Source organism: Varanus komodoensis, unplaced genomic scaffold (assembly GCF_004798865.1).
Source record: "Varanus komodoensis strain SLA01 unplaced genomic scaffold, ASM479886v1 scaffold1, whole genome shotgun sequence".
NCBI lineage: Eukaryota > Metazoa > Chordata > Lepidosauria > Squamata > Varanidae > Varanus > Varanus komodoensis.
Genome location: NW_025335268.1, coordinates 34,374,653 through 34,392,740, shown reverse-complemented (window position 1 = coordinate 34,392,740; position 18,088 = coordinate 34,374,653). Strand labels below are relative to the sequence as shown.

General features: G+C 41.3%; 1 protein-coding gene across 2 annotated transcripts; it reads right to left on the bottom strand.

Moving 5' to 3' along the window:
- On the bottom strand, window positions 1–12,669 carry SOD2 (superoxide dismutase 2). 2 transcript variants are annotated; one of them, XM_044421870.1, is made up of 5 exons: window positions 12,501–12,669; window positions 8,877–9,079; window positions 5,425–5,541; window positions 4,378–4,557; window positions 1–915 (listed from the first exon to the last, which is right to left on the bottom strand). In XM_044421870.1, the coding sequence occupies exons 1-5, from the start codon at window positions 12,533–12,535 to the stop codon at window positions 770–772; spliced, it is 681 nt and encodes a 226-aa protein (XP_044277805.1). In that variant the 5' UTR covers window positions 12,536–12,669; the 3' UTR covers window positions 1–769. The 2 variants fall into 2 exon arrangements, with proteins under 2 accessions (XP_044277805.1, XP_044277795.1); XM_044421860.1 differs by lacking the exon at window positions 12,501–12,669 and adding an exon at window positions 11,938–12,483.
- Between the last annotated feature and the right edge of the window lie 5,419 nt (window positions 12,670–18,088).

The window sequence follows — 18,088 nt, the reverse complement described above, 5'->3', positions numbered from 1 at the left end:
TTGTTTTTAGATTTTATTTTGACACTGAACTTCCATTTCCAATCAAACACTGTAGGGCAAAAACCAGCTAGACCATTACCAGATAATAACAATTTGATCATTCATTATTAACAGTATCCTACAGAAGTAGCAATAAATTGACATTTCCCACCTGAATATACAAAAGACAAACATTCATACTCATACCACAAATCTGATATCCCACCTATACAATTTATGTCTAGTTTTTATTTTCCCTTTTGGTAGAGCATATTTTATTAAAGCTAACCCACTGTCTTTAGTAACTGACACACACACCAGAAATTCTGATCTTGTAATGAACAAACATTTGCCAAGCCTCTAGGAAATTATAATGGATTGCTTTTTACTGAAGCACTACCAGAATCTGACAAACTCATATCAAGCTTTTATGAAACCTTGTTTGTAAGATCTTCCTGAACTGGATACACCTAGTTTTTCTTTACATGTTAGAAATTTGAAAGCATCATTATCAAGAGGCCCTTCAGCTATAATCCCATTGTGTTGTTTTAAGAAATTATATTCTTTCAAAGTACGGTAACAGAATTCCTGATTTGAAAAGCAGATTAGCACTTCAAAAATATTTCACCAAATAAGACAAACATTTAGCTTCACTGTGCAGAGGTGGGCATTTTGATGGGCTAGAATATTTTCAAGTGGTGCAATTATCAAGTAAACTTGTTAACTATGAGTATAAAAATTATCAAGGGAACATCAAGGTTCTTGCTCTAGGCTGCACAAGAATCCTGTTTTACTTTTTGCAAGCTGTATATCTTGAGGATACATTTTCCCAGTTGATCACATTCCAGATAGCTTTCAGATAGTCAGGTCTAACATTTTTATACTGGAGATAATATGCATGCTCCCATACGTCAATTCCTAGAAGGGGAATGAGACCTAGAAAAGAAGAGATGTATGGCTCAGGTATTATACAGCTTAAAACAATTGCAGCATTTCTCCCATAATTTCTTTCTGCTTCATATGATATCTACATAATTACGCAAAGTAGCAATAAACACCAGTTTGTTCACAAGCATATATAAATAGTCATTAAAATGCTTTCCTAACAGAGGCAAGTACTGGAGGTGTCCTGTTTGTAACAGAAGCTGTAATTTTCAAGCTAGTCACTTTTAGTCTATTGTATTGCATGTTCAGCTCCAGCTGTTTCCTAAACTGAAGGGATGATGGCTTAAAATGAGCGTTTAAATGTGGTAAAAGAGTGGTGCATATATTCTTTGAAATAAAACAAATATTCAAGAGTGGATACGAGATACATAGTCCAATTTCCTCAGAATTCCCACTTTCACTTGAAGAACTCTAACTTTTATGGGTTAGAAGCCTATGAGAAATGTCTACTGCAGTGGTTGGAGGCAAGGATTTAGTGCCCCACATAGTATCACTGTGGCAAGCAATGCCAAAGTTACGCCGAAGAATAATAGTATGACATTTATACTCTGCCTCTTCCCCATTTCCAGGTAGATACCATAACCAGAATTCTTCTAACTTGTAAAGTACCAGTGTTACTATCCCTTCAAAAACAATTCTTAACTTTAAGAGGACAAATTTTACTTGGTGCCTTCCATATTGTGTGACCATCTGATTTAAGCTTTGTTATCCAGAGGCAGCTTCCTCAACTGGTGCCCTCCTAATGAGCTGTGCTACAACCAGCTGAGGATGATGGGTGTTGGAGCTGAGCACGTCCAAAGGATAACCAGGTAGGGAAGATCGCTTTAGAATATTTCTGCTAGTCTCAAGTTATATTTAAAAGAAAGGTAAATGCTATCACTGACTTTAAAGTAAGTGCTTCACTAACTAGAAGCAAAAGTAGGATTCTTCCATTAATTTCCCCTAGGAACATAGTTCCTTTTCTTCCAGTACACAAAACTAGGGATATGTTTGGCACGGGGATATGTCAGATTCCCTAGGCTCAGCTTCTCACTCTGGTCCACTTTGCAGCAGCCCTGAGACCAAGTTCTGGTGATCACTCCCAGCATTCATAGGGCACTTGCCAGAAATCAAGCCTCACACATTGTGCCAGCAGCATCTTTCTTCTGTGCCTGGTTGGGCTGCTGCCAGCTGCACTGGGCAGGGAAGAAGGATGGGCACCGGGAATGGTGCCTGGCACAGCCACTACCAGTGCCCTCTTCCATATCCTGACAGGGAAGGTTACCAGTTGCACAACTGGGCACACACGGACTTCCTCTGGGCTCAGCTTGCTTTGCAGGACCAGGCAGAGCACAAGAGGAAGTGCATGGATAACAGAGGCAGGGATTCTAAATGGGTTCATCCCAATGCAGCTCAAAACTAGGGCTCAAATGCCTATCCGTGTGCTTTTCAAGATTAAGCCACCATATGCTCCTGGCTTATGGCAAGCTCCATTAGTTCCTGGCCTTCCCAAAGTTCACTGTACATAAAAAGTTCGGTGCTTGGCTGCATCTGCTGGCTCTTCCTCCCTTGCTGAAATTATTACGCAGGCAATATTAAGTGCACAAAACAGTACTCCAGGATTGCCAATACATCTTATAGATTTAAAGCTTGAAAGTTATACATGTATAAAATGTATACACTGGATGCACTATTGGTGGCCATTTTGCTTGTTTCTGAATTGCTCAAGTCATGGAATCCAGGGTTCTGCCTCATCAACTCTTTTTCCCCAAATGAACGGTTTTCCCCCAAAGTCCCTGCTTTTGCTGAAGTGGGCACCCACATACAGCTACTCTCAAGGCAACAGAAGTTTTCCCACACCTGAGCTCCATCTTCAGGACAACCCCCAGAAAAGCAACTTTTAGACCCTTATCCTAACTTCTAGAGCTACTTTCCCTGCACACTGTAGCCTCCAATTTTTTTTTACCTATCATGTAATTTTCCTATCATGTGATTCTGTTAGTGTACATATAGAAATTTGTTCTATCTGTAATCGAGCTCTGGAAATTAGTGTTAATGCTCAGAATTTAGCTACTGCAACATTCTGCCCTCCCTTTGCCACAGCAGTTAGCCACGAGGACTAACTCCTACACTTTGCCTGTGACTAGAGAGGAAGCACTGCAGGCCCCTTGACTCTCCCCATCTCCCCATCCTCCTATCCCTTGTCTCCTTCCTTCCTCTCTACTGAGGCCCTAGAGCAGTGATGGCGAACCTTTTTGAGACCGAGTGCCCAAACTGCAACCCAAAACCCATTTATTTATCGCACAGTGCCAACACTGCAATAAAACCTGAATACTGAGGTTTTAGCTTAGAAAAAACTCACAGCGAGTCCAAGCAAATATATATATATCCTTGACAGCGCACTGACTGTCCATGCAAAAGCTCAGACGAGTTGCAGCTAATAAGCATGCGCATGGCCCCTATGTGCACTGTTATCCAATGCTCAGCTGCTGGGGTGATGCTGGGGCAACTTGGCTTGTGTGCCGACAGAGAGGGGTCTGCATGCCCGCAGTGGCACGCATGCCATAGGTTCGCCACCACTGCCCTAGAGCATCCATTTGCCTAGCCCCTATTTCTTCATTTTCCTTCAAACTGTGGTATAAACATTTAAGGTACTTCTGATTTTTTTATTTTATTATTGTAATTTATTATCAATTTTATGGACTGTTGCAAACCTCCCAGAGGGCTTTGGCTGTGGGGTAGTATAGAAATGAAATTACTAACAACAACGCATTTGGGTGTAGATGTACAGTGAATATTCGGGTCTAGCCTTTCAAGCACAGCATCTCTTGGTTTAGACAATAAACAGGCTGAGCAAATTTCCCCCCCTTCTGAACCCTGAGTATGGATGCCTACCATATTAATTTTGTTTTCTTCCTTATACGTTTAGTATGCCTATGATTGTATGAATTTGATTAACTCCATGCACTAATTATAGCATGCCCATTATCAAACTGATTAATTGATAAGTGACTGATGCATATTTTTCTTCTCTGTTCAATGAAATAACTCTTTCTGGGAGGTTGTGTGTATCATGAAGACAAATCTGATGAGATGTGCTGCAAGCAACATTCTAAGATCCTTTCAGAAAATGTGCTTACTCATATAAGCGTTCAGAAATGCCTCCTGTAAACAAAGCATATCTCAATTCAAGTGAGAAGTCCTGTCATTCTCCCAAAGCAACTGTGACTGCCAGAGGGCTGAATGGAGAGGAAGAAACCTTCCTCTATTGCAAACAGGTTTGGATAAGGGCAGAGCAAATGCACGCTGTTTCCTTCTTATCCAAATGGTTGTGCAAACGACCAGCCAGTCAAAGACTATGGGCAGTCCTGCTCTCTAAGGAAGCAAGAGGCACTGTTAATGCCCATCTTCTCCTACCATGTAACAAAAGTGATATTCTCCACTTGTGATCAAGTTCTATTGCAAAAAACTCACCTGTGGTTCCTTGGAGAGGATCCTGGTTGGCACAGGCAGCAATCTGCAGTCGGCCTTGCTCTTTACTGAAGCCTAGCCATCCCCATCCTGAGCCTTGCACTCCAACTGAAACAGCTGTCAATTTCTCCTTGAAATTCCCAAAGGAGCCAAAATCACGCTTAATGGCCTCCATTAACTCCCCTTTAAAAAAAAAAAAAATACACCAGACCATTTCAGATTAATTCAGACATAAACAAGAAAGGTACAGGTCTAAACCAAGGTACAGAACCTCTTTCAACCCAAGGACCACATTCCATTTTGGAGAAACTCTTGGGGCTGCCTTCCAGTGCTGGGAAAGGCCAAAGGCAAAATGGGTGGAGCCAAGATTAGCAGCAGAGTTTAGTCTTAGTGCCAGTCACTAAGGAGAAAAAGTTCAGCCTTTTAAAACGAGGGAAAAACTAGCAGCAGATTGCCCTCTCCCTCCACAAAGTTCCTTCCCTGAATCCCCCCCCATCTCCTCAACATCAGTATTAGTCATGGTTGAAGTTAAGGCTGTCTGTTTGTAAACATTTCCTGAGACAAATTTTGGTACAAAGTAGCTGATTCATATATATGTATGTTCCTGTCCAAAGTAAAGAATTTTGTATACATTATAAAAGTTAAAAAATAATGGAACTGGAACCACTGCCATATATAATTTATGCAAAACCCAACTAATCACTGAATTCATCACTGAGTAAAGGTGCTTAGGACAGTAACTTAAATTCTCTATTCAACATGGCATTTGCCGAAAGCTCAGCTTAGTACAGCTCATGCAATATCAATCTCTCGCACCTGTGCATGAGTGTGTTTGCTTTCTTATAGTTCCTTACTTTGCTGCACCCATCCCCCCACCAAGCAGTTTTATGCTAAATCAGTGCTCAAACCTGATTTCTGGGAGTGTTTACCAGCAGTAAATGATCCAGTTCGTCTCAGTAAAATGTCCTGTGAAATGTAATTTTGCTACATCTGTGAGACATAATTTAGCTAGGTACTACAAGTTACAACAGACCCTTTTTCTTTGCAAACCTTGGGGCTCCCCTCCACCATTTGGAGAAAGGTTTGTCCAAAAAATAGTGTGATTGATGTGACCTCCACCATTGAACTTCAGAGCTGGCTGAAGGGACACTTGAGCAGTCACATCTCCTGCAGATGCAAGAAAAAGAGAATGAAGTGAAACCAAGATAAATCCTAGCAGAAAGCGTTTTACTTACTTCTACTGATTTCTTCCACTTTGAAGAAAATGGATTGCAGCTTTTAAAGAAACAAATGTTTGATGCCAAGTACAAATATAGCACTTCCTGGCTGTCCTAAGAACCCTGTCTTTAAACTATAACTGTCTGTAAACCCATACCTTATGGGCAGTATCCAACACTGCTGCTCTGCTTACACAACAGACACAGTGCTAGCACCACACTGATAGCATAAGCTGGTACAACAGGGTTTCCGGGGACAGTGCCAGAGGCTGCTCACATAACACTATATCAAGTGTATAAGCAAGCACCTCCAGACACTGCCCTACATACACATCTTCACCAAAAGCTTTCAACACACATCCCCTAAGCCAGAGTTCACAAATGTCTTCTCTTGATAGCCAGCTATTATTTGGCTGACATGAACCAATCTCTGCAGCCCTTTGGGAGAGAAAATCCAGGGGACCAGGATCATCTCGACACATATGCAGAACCTCAGTTAAGAGAGCAGGTTATTCCTATGCTAACAAACCAACACCTGAGAATGTAACCAGCACAACAGAGAAAACACTGACATGTTTTGGTTGGCACCATATGAGAAAACTGCCTTGTGTACATATTTCTACAGAACTCTTGAAAAAGTATCACTGATATGCAATATGTATTTCATAGTAAATCATGCAAAATACCACTACTGCAAACATGCTGAAAATACTTATCACACAGAAGAAAGTATTCTCAAAAGATCTGAAGTAAATTTAAAGTTTGTAAAACAGACCTACAAAGACTCAAGATTTAAACTCTGAATACAGCATATACGATTTAAAATATCTTTGAAAGAGAGGCTTGAACTGTTAATGAGAAGTTACAAGCTTCTGATGAAATTTCTTTTAAAAGGGTTTGAACTCACTGACTGTTGATTTTCTGCTACATGCAATTTGAGTAGGAGTCTATTTGTTGGACTACCTATCTATTAAAAAAGGTTTCCCCATGACATTAAAGTCCAGTCATGTCTGACTTGGGGGCAGTGCTCATCTCTGTTTCCTAGCTCAGGGAGGCAGCATTTGTCCACAGACAGTTTCTGTGGTCGTGTGACCAGCATGACTAAACAGAGGTGCACAGACCGCTGTTACCTTCCCACAGAAGTGGTACCTTTTCATCTATTTGCATTTGTATGCTTTCGAACTGCAAGGTTGGCAGGAGCTGGGACAGAGTACAGGAGCTCACCCCAGCTGCAGATTTGAACTGTTGACCTTTCAATCAACCAGCCCAGCAGCTAACCCACTGCGCCACCCCATCCCACACATCTACTGGCAGCACTCAAAAGCTAGCCTTGGTTGCACCCTAAAAAGAAAGAATGTTTGCTTATCTTTAAGTCACCAGCCAAATAAGCATTCCTGTCTTTGCTTAATCACTCAACTTACAAAGTAACAACACTTTCCTCATCTTTTTCTGTTTTATCTTGCACTGCCTTTATCAGCCTTTCCCAATGTGGTGTTCTCCAGATGTGCTGCACTATAACTTCCATCATTCTTAACCACTGGCTATGCTGGGGTTGATTAGAGTTAATAATCCAAAACTTCTGAACAGCATCATGTTGGATGATATCTGACATGGTGGAACAATAACACAGAGAAGAAGTAAAGAGGAAGGGAAAAAGGGAACAATAATGGGGTTGCACCATAAATAAGAAAAGGAAGTAGAAAAATCAGATTCAGAAAAATAAAAAGATTTGATTTTAAACCCAACATATTTCATAAATATGTTTATGAAAAATAAACCCAACGTATTTCATAAATAAATTTCATAAAGAGAGCCAGTGTGGTGTAGTGGTTAAGAGCATGGGATAGGGACTCAGACGATCTGGGTTCTAGTCCCCGCTCGTCCATGGAGCCAACTGGGTGACTTTGAGCCAGTTACAGACTCTCAGCCCAACCTACCTCACAGGGTTGTTGTTGTGGGGATAAGATGGAGGAGGTGATATAAGCTGCCTTGAGCCCCTTGTAGGAAAAAGGCAGGATATAAATTGAAAAACAAATAAATAAAATCCTTCTTCAACAGCACTTGCTTTCAGGATATTTCAGCAAATGAGTACCCCTGAGGAAGGATTTTCAACATGTATTGATCCCACAAGCAAACTCTTTTTCCAACTCTAGGAAGAAAAAAACCACAAAACTTAAGTTGCCTTCAGAATGACTAATCTAGACAATTACATTCAACAGCTGTCAAGCGATCCAGAATCAGTTGCTCAGAAATGTATTCAAGTTGCAGAGAACCAATATGAAAACCAATAATTTAAGTCAGATACATATCTTAAGGCAGGTTATCTAACACATCCGAAGAAATCAGTTTTTTAATCTGTTCCATTACTGAATTGATTCAGAAGTGCATGCACACAAAAAGGGCCACATCTGCTGCAATTCTTTTCAGGTAGACCTTAAGTAGGCACACAGGTGCTACCTAGAGCTTAAGGAGTCTGACGGTTTTGAACTAAGTAGTCAGAAATGAAAACCAGAATTATTTCAAGTCCTGTGCACAAAACTCCCATGTGTTCTTTTCCAGCCAGATGGTTCCTTTACAGGTTCTGAAAAACTAACTGGACTTAACAGAATGAATCCTTTAACTATAAGTAAAGCTTTTGAATTTAAAATATGTATTACATGTTTTCATAGGCTTCCCATTTAATCACATGAGAGACTCAGTACTTAACTGTGGCTATTCTGATTTCATTAGCATCTCAATGTCTGTTAAGAATTCACTACTCCATCATTGTTTTAACCTAGGTTCCAAGAATCACTACAACTTACTGTAATATTAAGTCACAAAGAATAAAGCAAGTCAATCCTATAAACCCTGCAGTTGAGGCAAACAAAGAAAAAGATGGACCTCATCTGCTTATTTGATTGGCCAAAGTGCTTTCAAATTATAGTTGTGGTAACTAATCCAAATGTAGTAACAACTGCTTCTTGATGACAACAGTGATAAAACCCTCCCTTTTAGTGCAGACGTCTTTACAGTTAAAAGTTCTCAAATCTCACTACTATTTACAACTAAATTGAGATCAACTTGAGCCATAATTCACATTTGAAGTTGCTAAGGATGTCACAGTGGATGCTACATCCCTTCTACAGTATAGCTAGAAACTTTATGAACACACACCAACAAGATGGACTATGTCCTAAATTACTATTAATCTTAGCACTGGAGAAAACATGGGGAAACAGTGAGAAGCATGCAGCAGCTACAGGAAAACAGAGGCAACACATTCTGACATTTTGTTACCCATACCTTTTGCCAAGGCCTCTTTATATTTTTCTTCAGCAATATTCAGATTATTTACGTAAGTGGCATGATGTTTGCTGTGGTGAAGTTGCATAATTTCTGCACTAATATGAGGCTGCAGGGCACCATAATCATAAGGCAAATCAGGGAGAGTGTGCTTTTGCCTGAAGGCCAGACAGCCAATAGGTTCAATGAGTTTAGTGCCATTTCTGGAAAAGAACAAAACATAAAAAGTTAATGTTTTGACTCTTACTCATGTTTCGCAAGTGTCTTCATTATCTCTTTTAACTAAACTAAGACAGAGAATGATTGTCATGTTTGAGTCCAATACTATGTAGTGCTTGCACTTTTTAAAAGGGTTTGAGCTTCTGTCTCTGAGGTCCAAAAGTCACTCCCAGGACCCTGTATTATAACAGCTCTCAATAATAACTGTTGTTACTCTATTATGGAGAAATGGGAATACCAGAAATGTCCTGTTATAATTCAATTGCAAAAGACAGGTGAAAGAGATACAAAAGCTGAGGGTTTCACCCCGTGAGCCACAAGGAATTCCTGTGGATCACAGAAACTTTAGTTGCTAAAATGCTGGTAAGGACTGTGGAAGGCAGTTTTGGACCAAAAATGATTGACACTAAAACAAATTTGTAACTGATGGATCTTTCTAGTAAATATCCACCGAGAATTGTTTTTAAGTCCAACTACCTATATCAGCAGTTGCCAACACAGTATCCACTGACAAATCTCTCAACTCCCAGCTACCTTTAAAAGAAATTGTTATTAATGCAAACCCTGAAAAAAGCAAAATCTTCTCTTTTGTCTAAGCTCTGGTTTTGCAGCTTTGGCTCCTCTCCCTTGTTTCCCTCCTCCCAGCCTCTAGCCTTGTGCACTCACTATCTCCCTTCTGTCCCTTATATTCCCTTCCTCCCTGCCTCTAACTTCACTACCTCTCTCTCTCTCACACACACAAATGTACCTCTTTGGCTCACTTCTGAAAAGCCACAGACCCCAATATGAGTAGCCACATCTTCTGCTGGAGACATTTTACGGTGGTGCTCACTGCAGTTTTTCAGATTCCCAAATATGCCCCAAAACATTGAGGACCCCTAATCTATACTGCTCACATGAAAGATTGACTACAACATAAAACCAAGGTAATAAATAACACCAACAAGTTTGATGACTATCATCTTGAAATACTGTGGAGCTTAAAGGTTAATAATACAGGTGTCAAGGTTCTTATCTCAGGCATTAAAGACATATGTACCTCTGAAAGGCAAGGAGTCAAAATTTGAAGACTTTTCTACCTAATATTTATATAAATAAATATAAATATTTGTAAACTGCCCAGGCTCTCTGGGCAGTTTACAAATTTAAAAGATATATAAATAATCATTAAAATTATTGCAATTAGATAAAACAGTAAAATGATAAAACCAATGTAACAGGATCAATGGCCACAGCTACTATATTAATATTAACATACAGCACAGCAGCAATAACAACAACAACATTAAAACTGACCCGTATCTATTAAAATGTCTGGAAAATAAAACGGTTTTCACCTGGTGCCAAAAAGAAAGCAAAGATGGTGCGAGGCATATCTCTGGGTGCCATTACTGAAAAGGCCCTTCTCCTGGTCACCATCCCCCTTACTACCCTAGAGGAGGGGTTTCCTAAGAAGGACCTCAGTGGATGATCTAAGAGGCTGGGTATGAACATATGGAACCAGGCATTTCTTTAAATAACCTGGCCCCAAGCCTTTTAGGGCTTTAAATACTAAAAGCAGCAGTTTGAATTGGGTCTGGACTTCAACTGGCAGCTAATGCACTTCCAAACTATGCAGCTTGTCCTTCAAGGGGAATACAGCCCAATCCAGGACAGGTTAAATATCTCCCAATTAGAAAGACAATCGCGCATGATGTGATCTCTTAGGCCAGCCCCACTAACAGCCCTGCTGCCCTTTCTGAATCAATTGGTGTTTCCAGACCATTTTCAAAGGCAGGCCCCAAGAAGAACATGTTACAGTAATCCAGACCATGTATGAATCCAGATGGGAAGTTACCAGAGCAGGGATAACTGTAGCTAGGCTCTGTCTGTCCAGACAGGCTGATTTACCAACTACAACTCTAAGCTGATAAAAGGTGCTCCATGCCACTGAGTCCACTTGAGATTCAAGTGCCAGTTCTGGGTCCACGAGCACTACCAAACTGTGAACCTTGTCCTTCAAAGGGAGTACAATTCCATCCAGGACAGGCTGAATATCTCCCAGTTAGAAAATCTATCTGAACTAGATGCTTACAAATATGGTGGTGGGGATACCAGCTCTTAAAGAAGCAGGTTGTCAATAAACAGCCCAGAAGGACCTAAAGTTAATACATTTAACTGTGTTAACAAAGCAACAAATTAGACCACAGAGTTCTTTAACATACATCTAAATGTTCCCAGCCTCCTTCTTCTAGAATCATATTTAAAACTCATACCATTTGTCTATCCTTTGATGCATCTCTCATGAAGACTCAATATGTCTAATAAAGGTAGCAGCACCACATTCTAAACACATCTGTATGCAAATATCTGTATGCAAATATTAATAATAGAATTAAAACCTCTTACACTACTGATAAATCTATTTATTTTAAATTAAATTTCTTAGTAAATTTCCCATAATATGTATTCAACCCCCAAATAATTGCTAATCTGCTTAATAGTTTACACAGCCACAAAAATATTCCCAGAGCACCTATGCTTTCTCTTTGAGCGCCTCCCACCCCAGAAGAGGGAAAGTGTTAATATTCTATAACAAGACTGATTTAACACCAACAAAACAACTTGAAGATGCAAGCTCATACTTGCTTAAAGAGAAAAAAACCTCCTACATCTAGGGCACTTTCTGCCTAGTAGGATTATGGCTTAAAGGTTTTAGTTCCAAAGGAGAAGCATCAAGAGCTCAAACATACTTGAAACAGGTTGCATTCTGCTGGGGAAACCTATTCTTATAATTGCAGGTATGTAGGAGTTGTGCATACCTACTGGGGTCCGAGTGTTGCTTATTATGCTGCTATCCTACCTTTCTTCCTGGCGAATTAGGGTCAGCGGACTGCCTCCCCATTCCATTTTATCTTAGCAACTATTTTATGCGGTGGGTGAAGCAAGCTGAGGCCGCGCAACCGCCCAAGGTCACTCGGCGAGCTGCCCGGCAGAAGGACGCTTGGAAGCCATGCCGCTGGAGTCCGCACTTCCACCACCGCTCCCCCAGAGCCGCCCTCCCGCTCCCGTCCAAGGCCTCGGGGGGTGTCCTCCAGATGCGTCTGCCTTCACCTCCCAACCATGCCAGATGGGGGACGGTGGGACTCCGGGTCGGAGAAAGCGGTTTCATTATTTCAGTGTTTCACAGCTAAACTAGCTCAAATTGAACAGGAACCCCTGTTCCTGCGAGGTAGCAGCTTTGCACCTTCACAGCATTAGTTCCTGCAGGCGACTCCAAGCTGCTACTCCTCTGTCTCCATCCCAGACTGCCCCCCTCGCCTTGCTTGCCTTCTAATCTCCCGCCTCTCCCGAGCTCCAGTCAGGCCCCATCCCCAGTGCCCTTGGCCAGGCACTCAAGGGCTCCGGACCCTCCTGGGCTCTCACCTGCAGCTGCCGCGCGAAGTCAGACGGCAGAGCATAATGGAAGCGGTGCTCAGAGAGGAAGAAACTGAAGGCGACGCAAGAGACACGACTCACGCAGCTCCTCAGGAGCCGCTCACACGACTGTCTGCGGGCGGGCGGCCTTGGTCGGGTCAACGAAGCGCTTGCGCAGCCCCGCCCCGTTTCGCCCTCCTCTCTCAGCGGTTGCGGTGCAGAAGCTGATCTGTCTGGCTGCCAGTAATAGAAGGGGCGAGGCGGCGGCGGGGGAATGCTGGTGACGCATGCGCTTGGGGCTCTGCTCGCCGCTTGGTCGGAGCCTGCGGGCGGCCTGGTCACGCGCTTAGAGTCGTCCCCATGAGGCTTGGTACGGTTTGGGGGGTATGCTGGGAGTTGTAGGACCCTGTTTCTAAACGTGCAGAGGTTCGTGCGTGAAAACATACTGCAGTCTTCATAGATGAGTATTAAAAGCGGCAACGGGAAAAGGACAATTAACACAAATTTCTGCAATTATGATTGTAAGTTAAAAGTTGGACAGGAGGATGTGGACCAAGTCACAAATACAGGTCACACGGAAGAGCTTTGCATGGAGACCGCCGCCAACAGAGTGTGCGTTAAAGTGGATCCATCACGGATTGCAACGTTCAGAGAAGTAGCCATGTTAACATGTTGGATCAAAACCAATGGTATTCTGGCACCTTTAAAAACTAACAAATTGATTCAGACGTCAGCTTTCACGGACTGTCATCAGATCTTTGCAGTATTATGAAGAGTGAATGAGGTTAATGCTATCATTAGAAGCTTGAATTAGGATAATTTAGTTTGTGCTAGCAGCAGCTGTTGCACTGTGATGAGTGCAGTGCAGTGCAGTGTTTGAAACTTTCTGTATTTAACGCCTTTCTGATTTCACTGTTCACAACCACCATCACTGCACAATATGCACCTTACCGAAACTGCATTTGTTGAAGTGGCTATAGCCCATGTCGTTCAGTGGTAGAATGCAGGCACAATCCAGTCACGGTCTTCATAGAATTACAGAACAGAAGAGTTGGAAGGGGCCATGAAGGCCATCGAGTTCAATGCCTTGCTGTTGCATGATCCTCTGATCTTAGAGATTCATGCTAATCCAGTGCAGAGCAGGCCATGGAGGCAATATTTGCCTCCCAGTTCCACTGGCTCTGCTTTTTTGCTGGATGACCATGTTCAGGTGTCAAGTAATAGTGGATCAAAGGGGGAGCAGAGAAGCCTGAAATGGCTTCAGTCCCATGCTTTCCTGGCTATTCTGATCTCAATCCCCAAAACACCCCTTAATCCCTTCCTAAAGTCGTGTTCTCGACTAGGGAGCAGATGCCACTATTCTTTTTGCACTAGAGGTGAGGGGGCAGGAAAGGGGGATAAGCCTGCTGATTTCCAGCTCTGAAGGCAGAGCACATTCTCCAACCTTGGAGCTGGGAATCTGAGCTATCCAATGGTCTCTGAACAATGCCCAGGAGCCATAGAATAGCTCCCTTAATGTGTTAATATTTTACACTGCCACAAAGCCGTTACTTTCCATTTCATATACAGTGTCCTCATCAAGAAGCTGTCAAGGATCTTGTATGTGGGTAGCAAACATCCCAACCCCAGAGTCCCAGGCCAGAGTTCTGCCAGCACTGACTTCTTTTTCCGGACAGACACACACAGCAAAGTGGCAGCAAAGCAACACATCATTTCTCCAGTGAAAGTAAACTGTTGCTCTGTGACCTATTTGATATGTGAAAGAAATGAATGTATGCAATCATGACCTTCTTGGAAGAAAGATAAGATATACATGTAAATAAATAAATGTGCAGCGGGTCGGGGCTGTGCATGTAAAGAATCTCCAGCAGGATTTGCTATTCAGAGGGAGACCTCCAATGCCTGTGTTTTAAAGCAAATTTCTAGTCTTTATGTTTACAAAAGGATACTTGAAATGTGAACAGTACTTGACAACACCATAAGAACATAATGGGGTGGGCAAATCATTATGTCCGTGTCCCCATGCTCTGCTGTCAAAATAGCTTAAGAATAATTTAATATTTAATTACAACATTTATATGCTGTCCTTTGCAGGAGCCTCAGGACAGCTTACAAAACCTCAGGATAGTTTACAAATAATGATCTGCTTGTTTGCAAGCTGGCTCCTTTAATGTCAGAAACAAAGAACCCTTGGCTCAAAGTTTCAGGGGCCCAGATACAATATTTTTATGCATTATACATTTCTCATGCAGAGTGCTTCCCCATCCCTAATGACTTCAGTGCTTCTCCAACATGTCACACACATGTGGTTGAGATATTTTTAAACACTCTGTCCCCAGGTTGGCTATCACTTTTGTAAGGTGGCAAACTAATTACACAGATACGTGCCATAATTGCCACTTTTCACATTTGTTGCTCACAATTCTTCACTGGTATTTGATCCCCAAAGTACCTTTACTATGATCAACCCAGTATTGGTTCACATGTTCCCATTACTCTACATACATTATTTTGCTAAATGTTCTGGTATGAAATGACAAGCAACAAAGATTTCTGATCCATTTAATATTGAGAATTGCTTGGGGCTAAAAGTCAAGCCTGTTAAAACCAGCAGAAAATAGCAAGCATTAGCTCCTTTAGCTTCAGAAAGAAGAGGTAGTGACAACCAATTGGAACTTAAAGTCTCAAGAATATCCTTTTTAAAGTTTCCAGTAAGCCATTCTGATACTTTCCAAGTAGAAGGGAAGACCAGTCTAACATATACATTTTAAGAAACTCCCTTTGTCTTTTACCAATTTTTTGAAGTTTTTAAACTGAACCCTGTGAGAAAGTTTGACAGAAGCAGGGGATTATCTGGTCCTAGGGAATGATGAACATATTTTTGATTGTCCAAACGGGAAAAGTTAAACTTTTGAGCCTGTGAGCCTATTTGGAAATTTGAGCAACGTCTGGGTGCAGCCATAAAATGGTTGCCATGAGTGGGCAAGGCCAGTCACAAAGAACAAGTAATGTGCCCAGAGTCATTCATGAGAAATTAAGATAGCATCAGCCAGAGCTTCCCACTTTGAAGCAATTCCAGCAGCTGGTGAAAAATATTTCTAAACAGTTGACATGAGTAGGGTGTAGCAATTGGCACATTGGTACCTGGAGGCACCACATTGTATGCCTTTTAGGTAAAGCTAGGCAATAAGCATACCATAGGATGTGATAGTCAGTCAAAGGGACACAGGGGAATATTGACATACCAGACATTCAGAAAGGGATACCATATGTAGGTGTTTATAGGCTAATGCTAGAAGCCTCTGAGCCAAGAAGTGAGAGTTTATGTGCAGTTTTCAAGATCATAGAGAAAACTGTTGGAATGAAAGAACCAGTGAGATATGAATTATTTCAGGGTATAAGTTCCAAAGGAAGGACATTAAAAAGAGCATTGGGTGATGTTTTGTATGTCCAAGGGGCTATAGAATTAAACTAGAAATTCCACAGACTCCTCAACAGAGCAATCATGGGTGGAAATATCAGACCTCAGAATTGTTTTAGCAATAGAACTATATTGCCCCACACCCCCATCAAAATGATTCAGGGTGATCTTTAATGAATGTGATCAGGAGGTATCAAAAGGAGAAAGTATTACAGTTTAGTTATCTTCATACGGACTTACAAAGGCATGATCCAGCATGAAGAGGGAAATGTCTAGGCACCCTGAATAACTAGGAATAGAACAGATGAGAGCGGAGACCTGGACCTGATAATAGGTGGCACTCTGAACCCAATGCAAAACCTATATATTGTTAATGCGAATTGAAACAGTAACCACAATGCTCTAATTGCCAGGAAAGCCCAAGAGTTATATTTGATATCAAATGAGGAAGTGAAAATGAGGGAGTTAAAAAAAGCCAAAGCAAACATCAGGAGGGTCAAATATTTTCCAAAATTGTAGAAGCTACTCAAAGCCAAAATAGTAGCTCAGCTAGAATGTCTACCACATATTGAGAAAGATTAACACCTAGAACAAGAGGATGCCAGCATGGCTAATTTCAGAATACAGGAATTGGGTGTGAGCTAGAAAATGAGTACCCCAGAAAAGGGATCTTGGGGCCATGGTGGCTCAATATCAGTATGTGATACATCTTGAAAAGCTCAAATTCTGTGTTAGGAAAGAGACCAGAAGCAGTCAATATAATGCTTTTATACAAATCTATAGTGAAACAATTGGAATACAAAGTACAGTTTCAGTCACAACAATCCATACTGTAGATATGGATAAGGTGTAGAAAAGGGCACCCAAAGAAATGGTTGGAACCACGCTTCTGAGATTACATTTGGGGTATCTTTCTGTGGACTTTGTCTCTTATAATGCCAGAGCTGATGGGCATCTAACCCAGACGAAGGGTGGGTGATTTAGTAAACAAACTTACCTCTTCACACTAAGGGTTTGTTAAACCATGGAAATTGTTAAAAATGTATTGATGGCCACCAAATTTAAAAAGGATTAAGCAAATAGTGGATAAACCATTCAATGACTTTTTCCTCATGATGGCTCTATGCAACTTCCAGAATATAAGGCAGCATTCCTCTGAATTTATGCAGCTGCAAAAGCAATAGAAGAGAGCTATTGGTTATATTCTTGCTTGTGGGTAATAGCTAGACTATAAAGACCTTTGGTCCGATCCAACAGGGTTCTTAGGTTCTTGTGACGGAGGGCAGATTGGTGTATCAGTGTTGTCCAGGTCATGCTAGTGTGCTCAAGATTAATCAAGAGTGTATCGTTCATACGATGATCCTTGGCAAGATTGCATCAACTTCATTCCAGCAGTAACACGAACATTATTGGAGAGTCCAAAGTAATAGATTTTCCATTCACATCTTGAAGTAAACACAGGCTTGCTGCAGCAGTATCACGTTGTACCCTTTTGCGTTGCAATCCACTCTGTCACACACAGAGTATCGCCAAAGTATAGTATACTTTGCTCCAACTCTACAACCTTTACTTATTGATTTACCAAGAACAGAGACTATTTAAGGATCCATGATGGTATTGCCATTCTTGATGAGAACAAAACCACTTTTACTATACAGCTGGGAATTTAATTTTGTAAAGTTTGATTAAATGCTTTTATGGCATATAATCCTGAACTAGGTGTGGAAAACCCATAAATAATGTATTTCAGTGTACAGAAATGCACTGGGGCAGACATCTTGCTCGGGTATCGCACTGAGACATAGGACAGTTGTTTAATGTGAAGATGTGAAGTATTTAGGGATGAACTCCTTTCCCACTACTATAAGCCATTTTTACAAAGCTCAGCAAGAATCAACAGCATTTGCTATGTCAATCTATACCTTGATCCATTTAAGCATGCCTAATTATATTTAAGTACAATAACCACAAGTTTAGAAATTGAATTCTTCTTGGAATTGTGTTCCATAAATGCCCTCTTCCTACTGCCATACAATAGGAAAATAGCAATGGGTTTCAGCTATGAAATGTTTTTAGTAAAGTGACTGCAACCTCTTTTACTATATGGGATAAATCTGCAAATTCTGCAGAATTCTCTCAACCATGGGGCTAGAAATAAAAGTGTATATAAATTCAC

What these genes read in the sequence shown, in the direction of transcription:
- SOD2 (XM_044421860.1), bottom strand. Translation starts at nt 11,984, where the DNA reads ATGGAATGGGGAGGCAGTCCGCTGACCCTAATTCGCCAGGAAGAAAG. An exon ending in TAAAGAGGCCTTGGCAAAAG is followed by an intron (nt 5,542 to 8,876) that starts GTATGGGTAACA and finishes TTGCATCTGCAG; the next exon opens with GAGATGTGACTGCTCAAGTG. An exon ending in TGGTGGAGGGGAGCCCCAAG is followed by an intron (nt 4,558 to 5,424) that starts GTTTGCAAAGAA and finishes TTTTTTTTAAAG; the next exon opens with GGGAGTTAATGGAGGCCATT.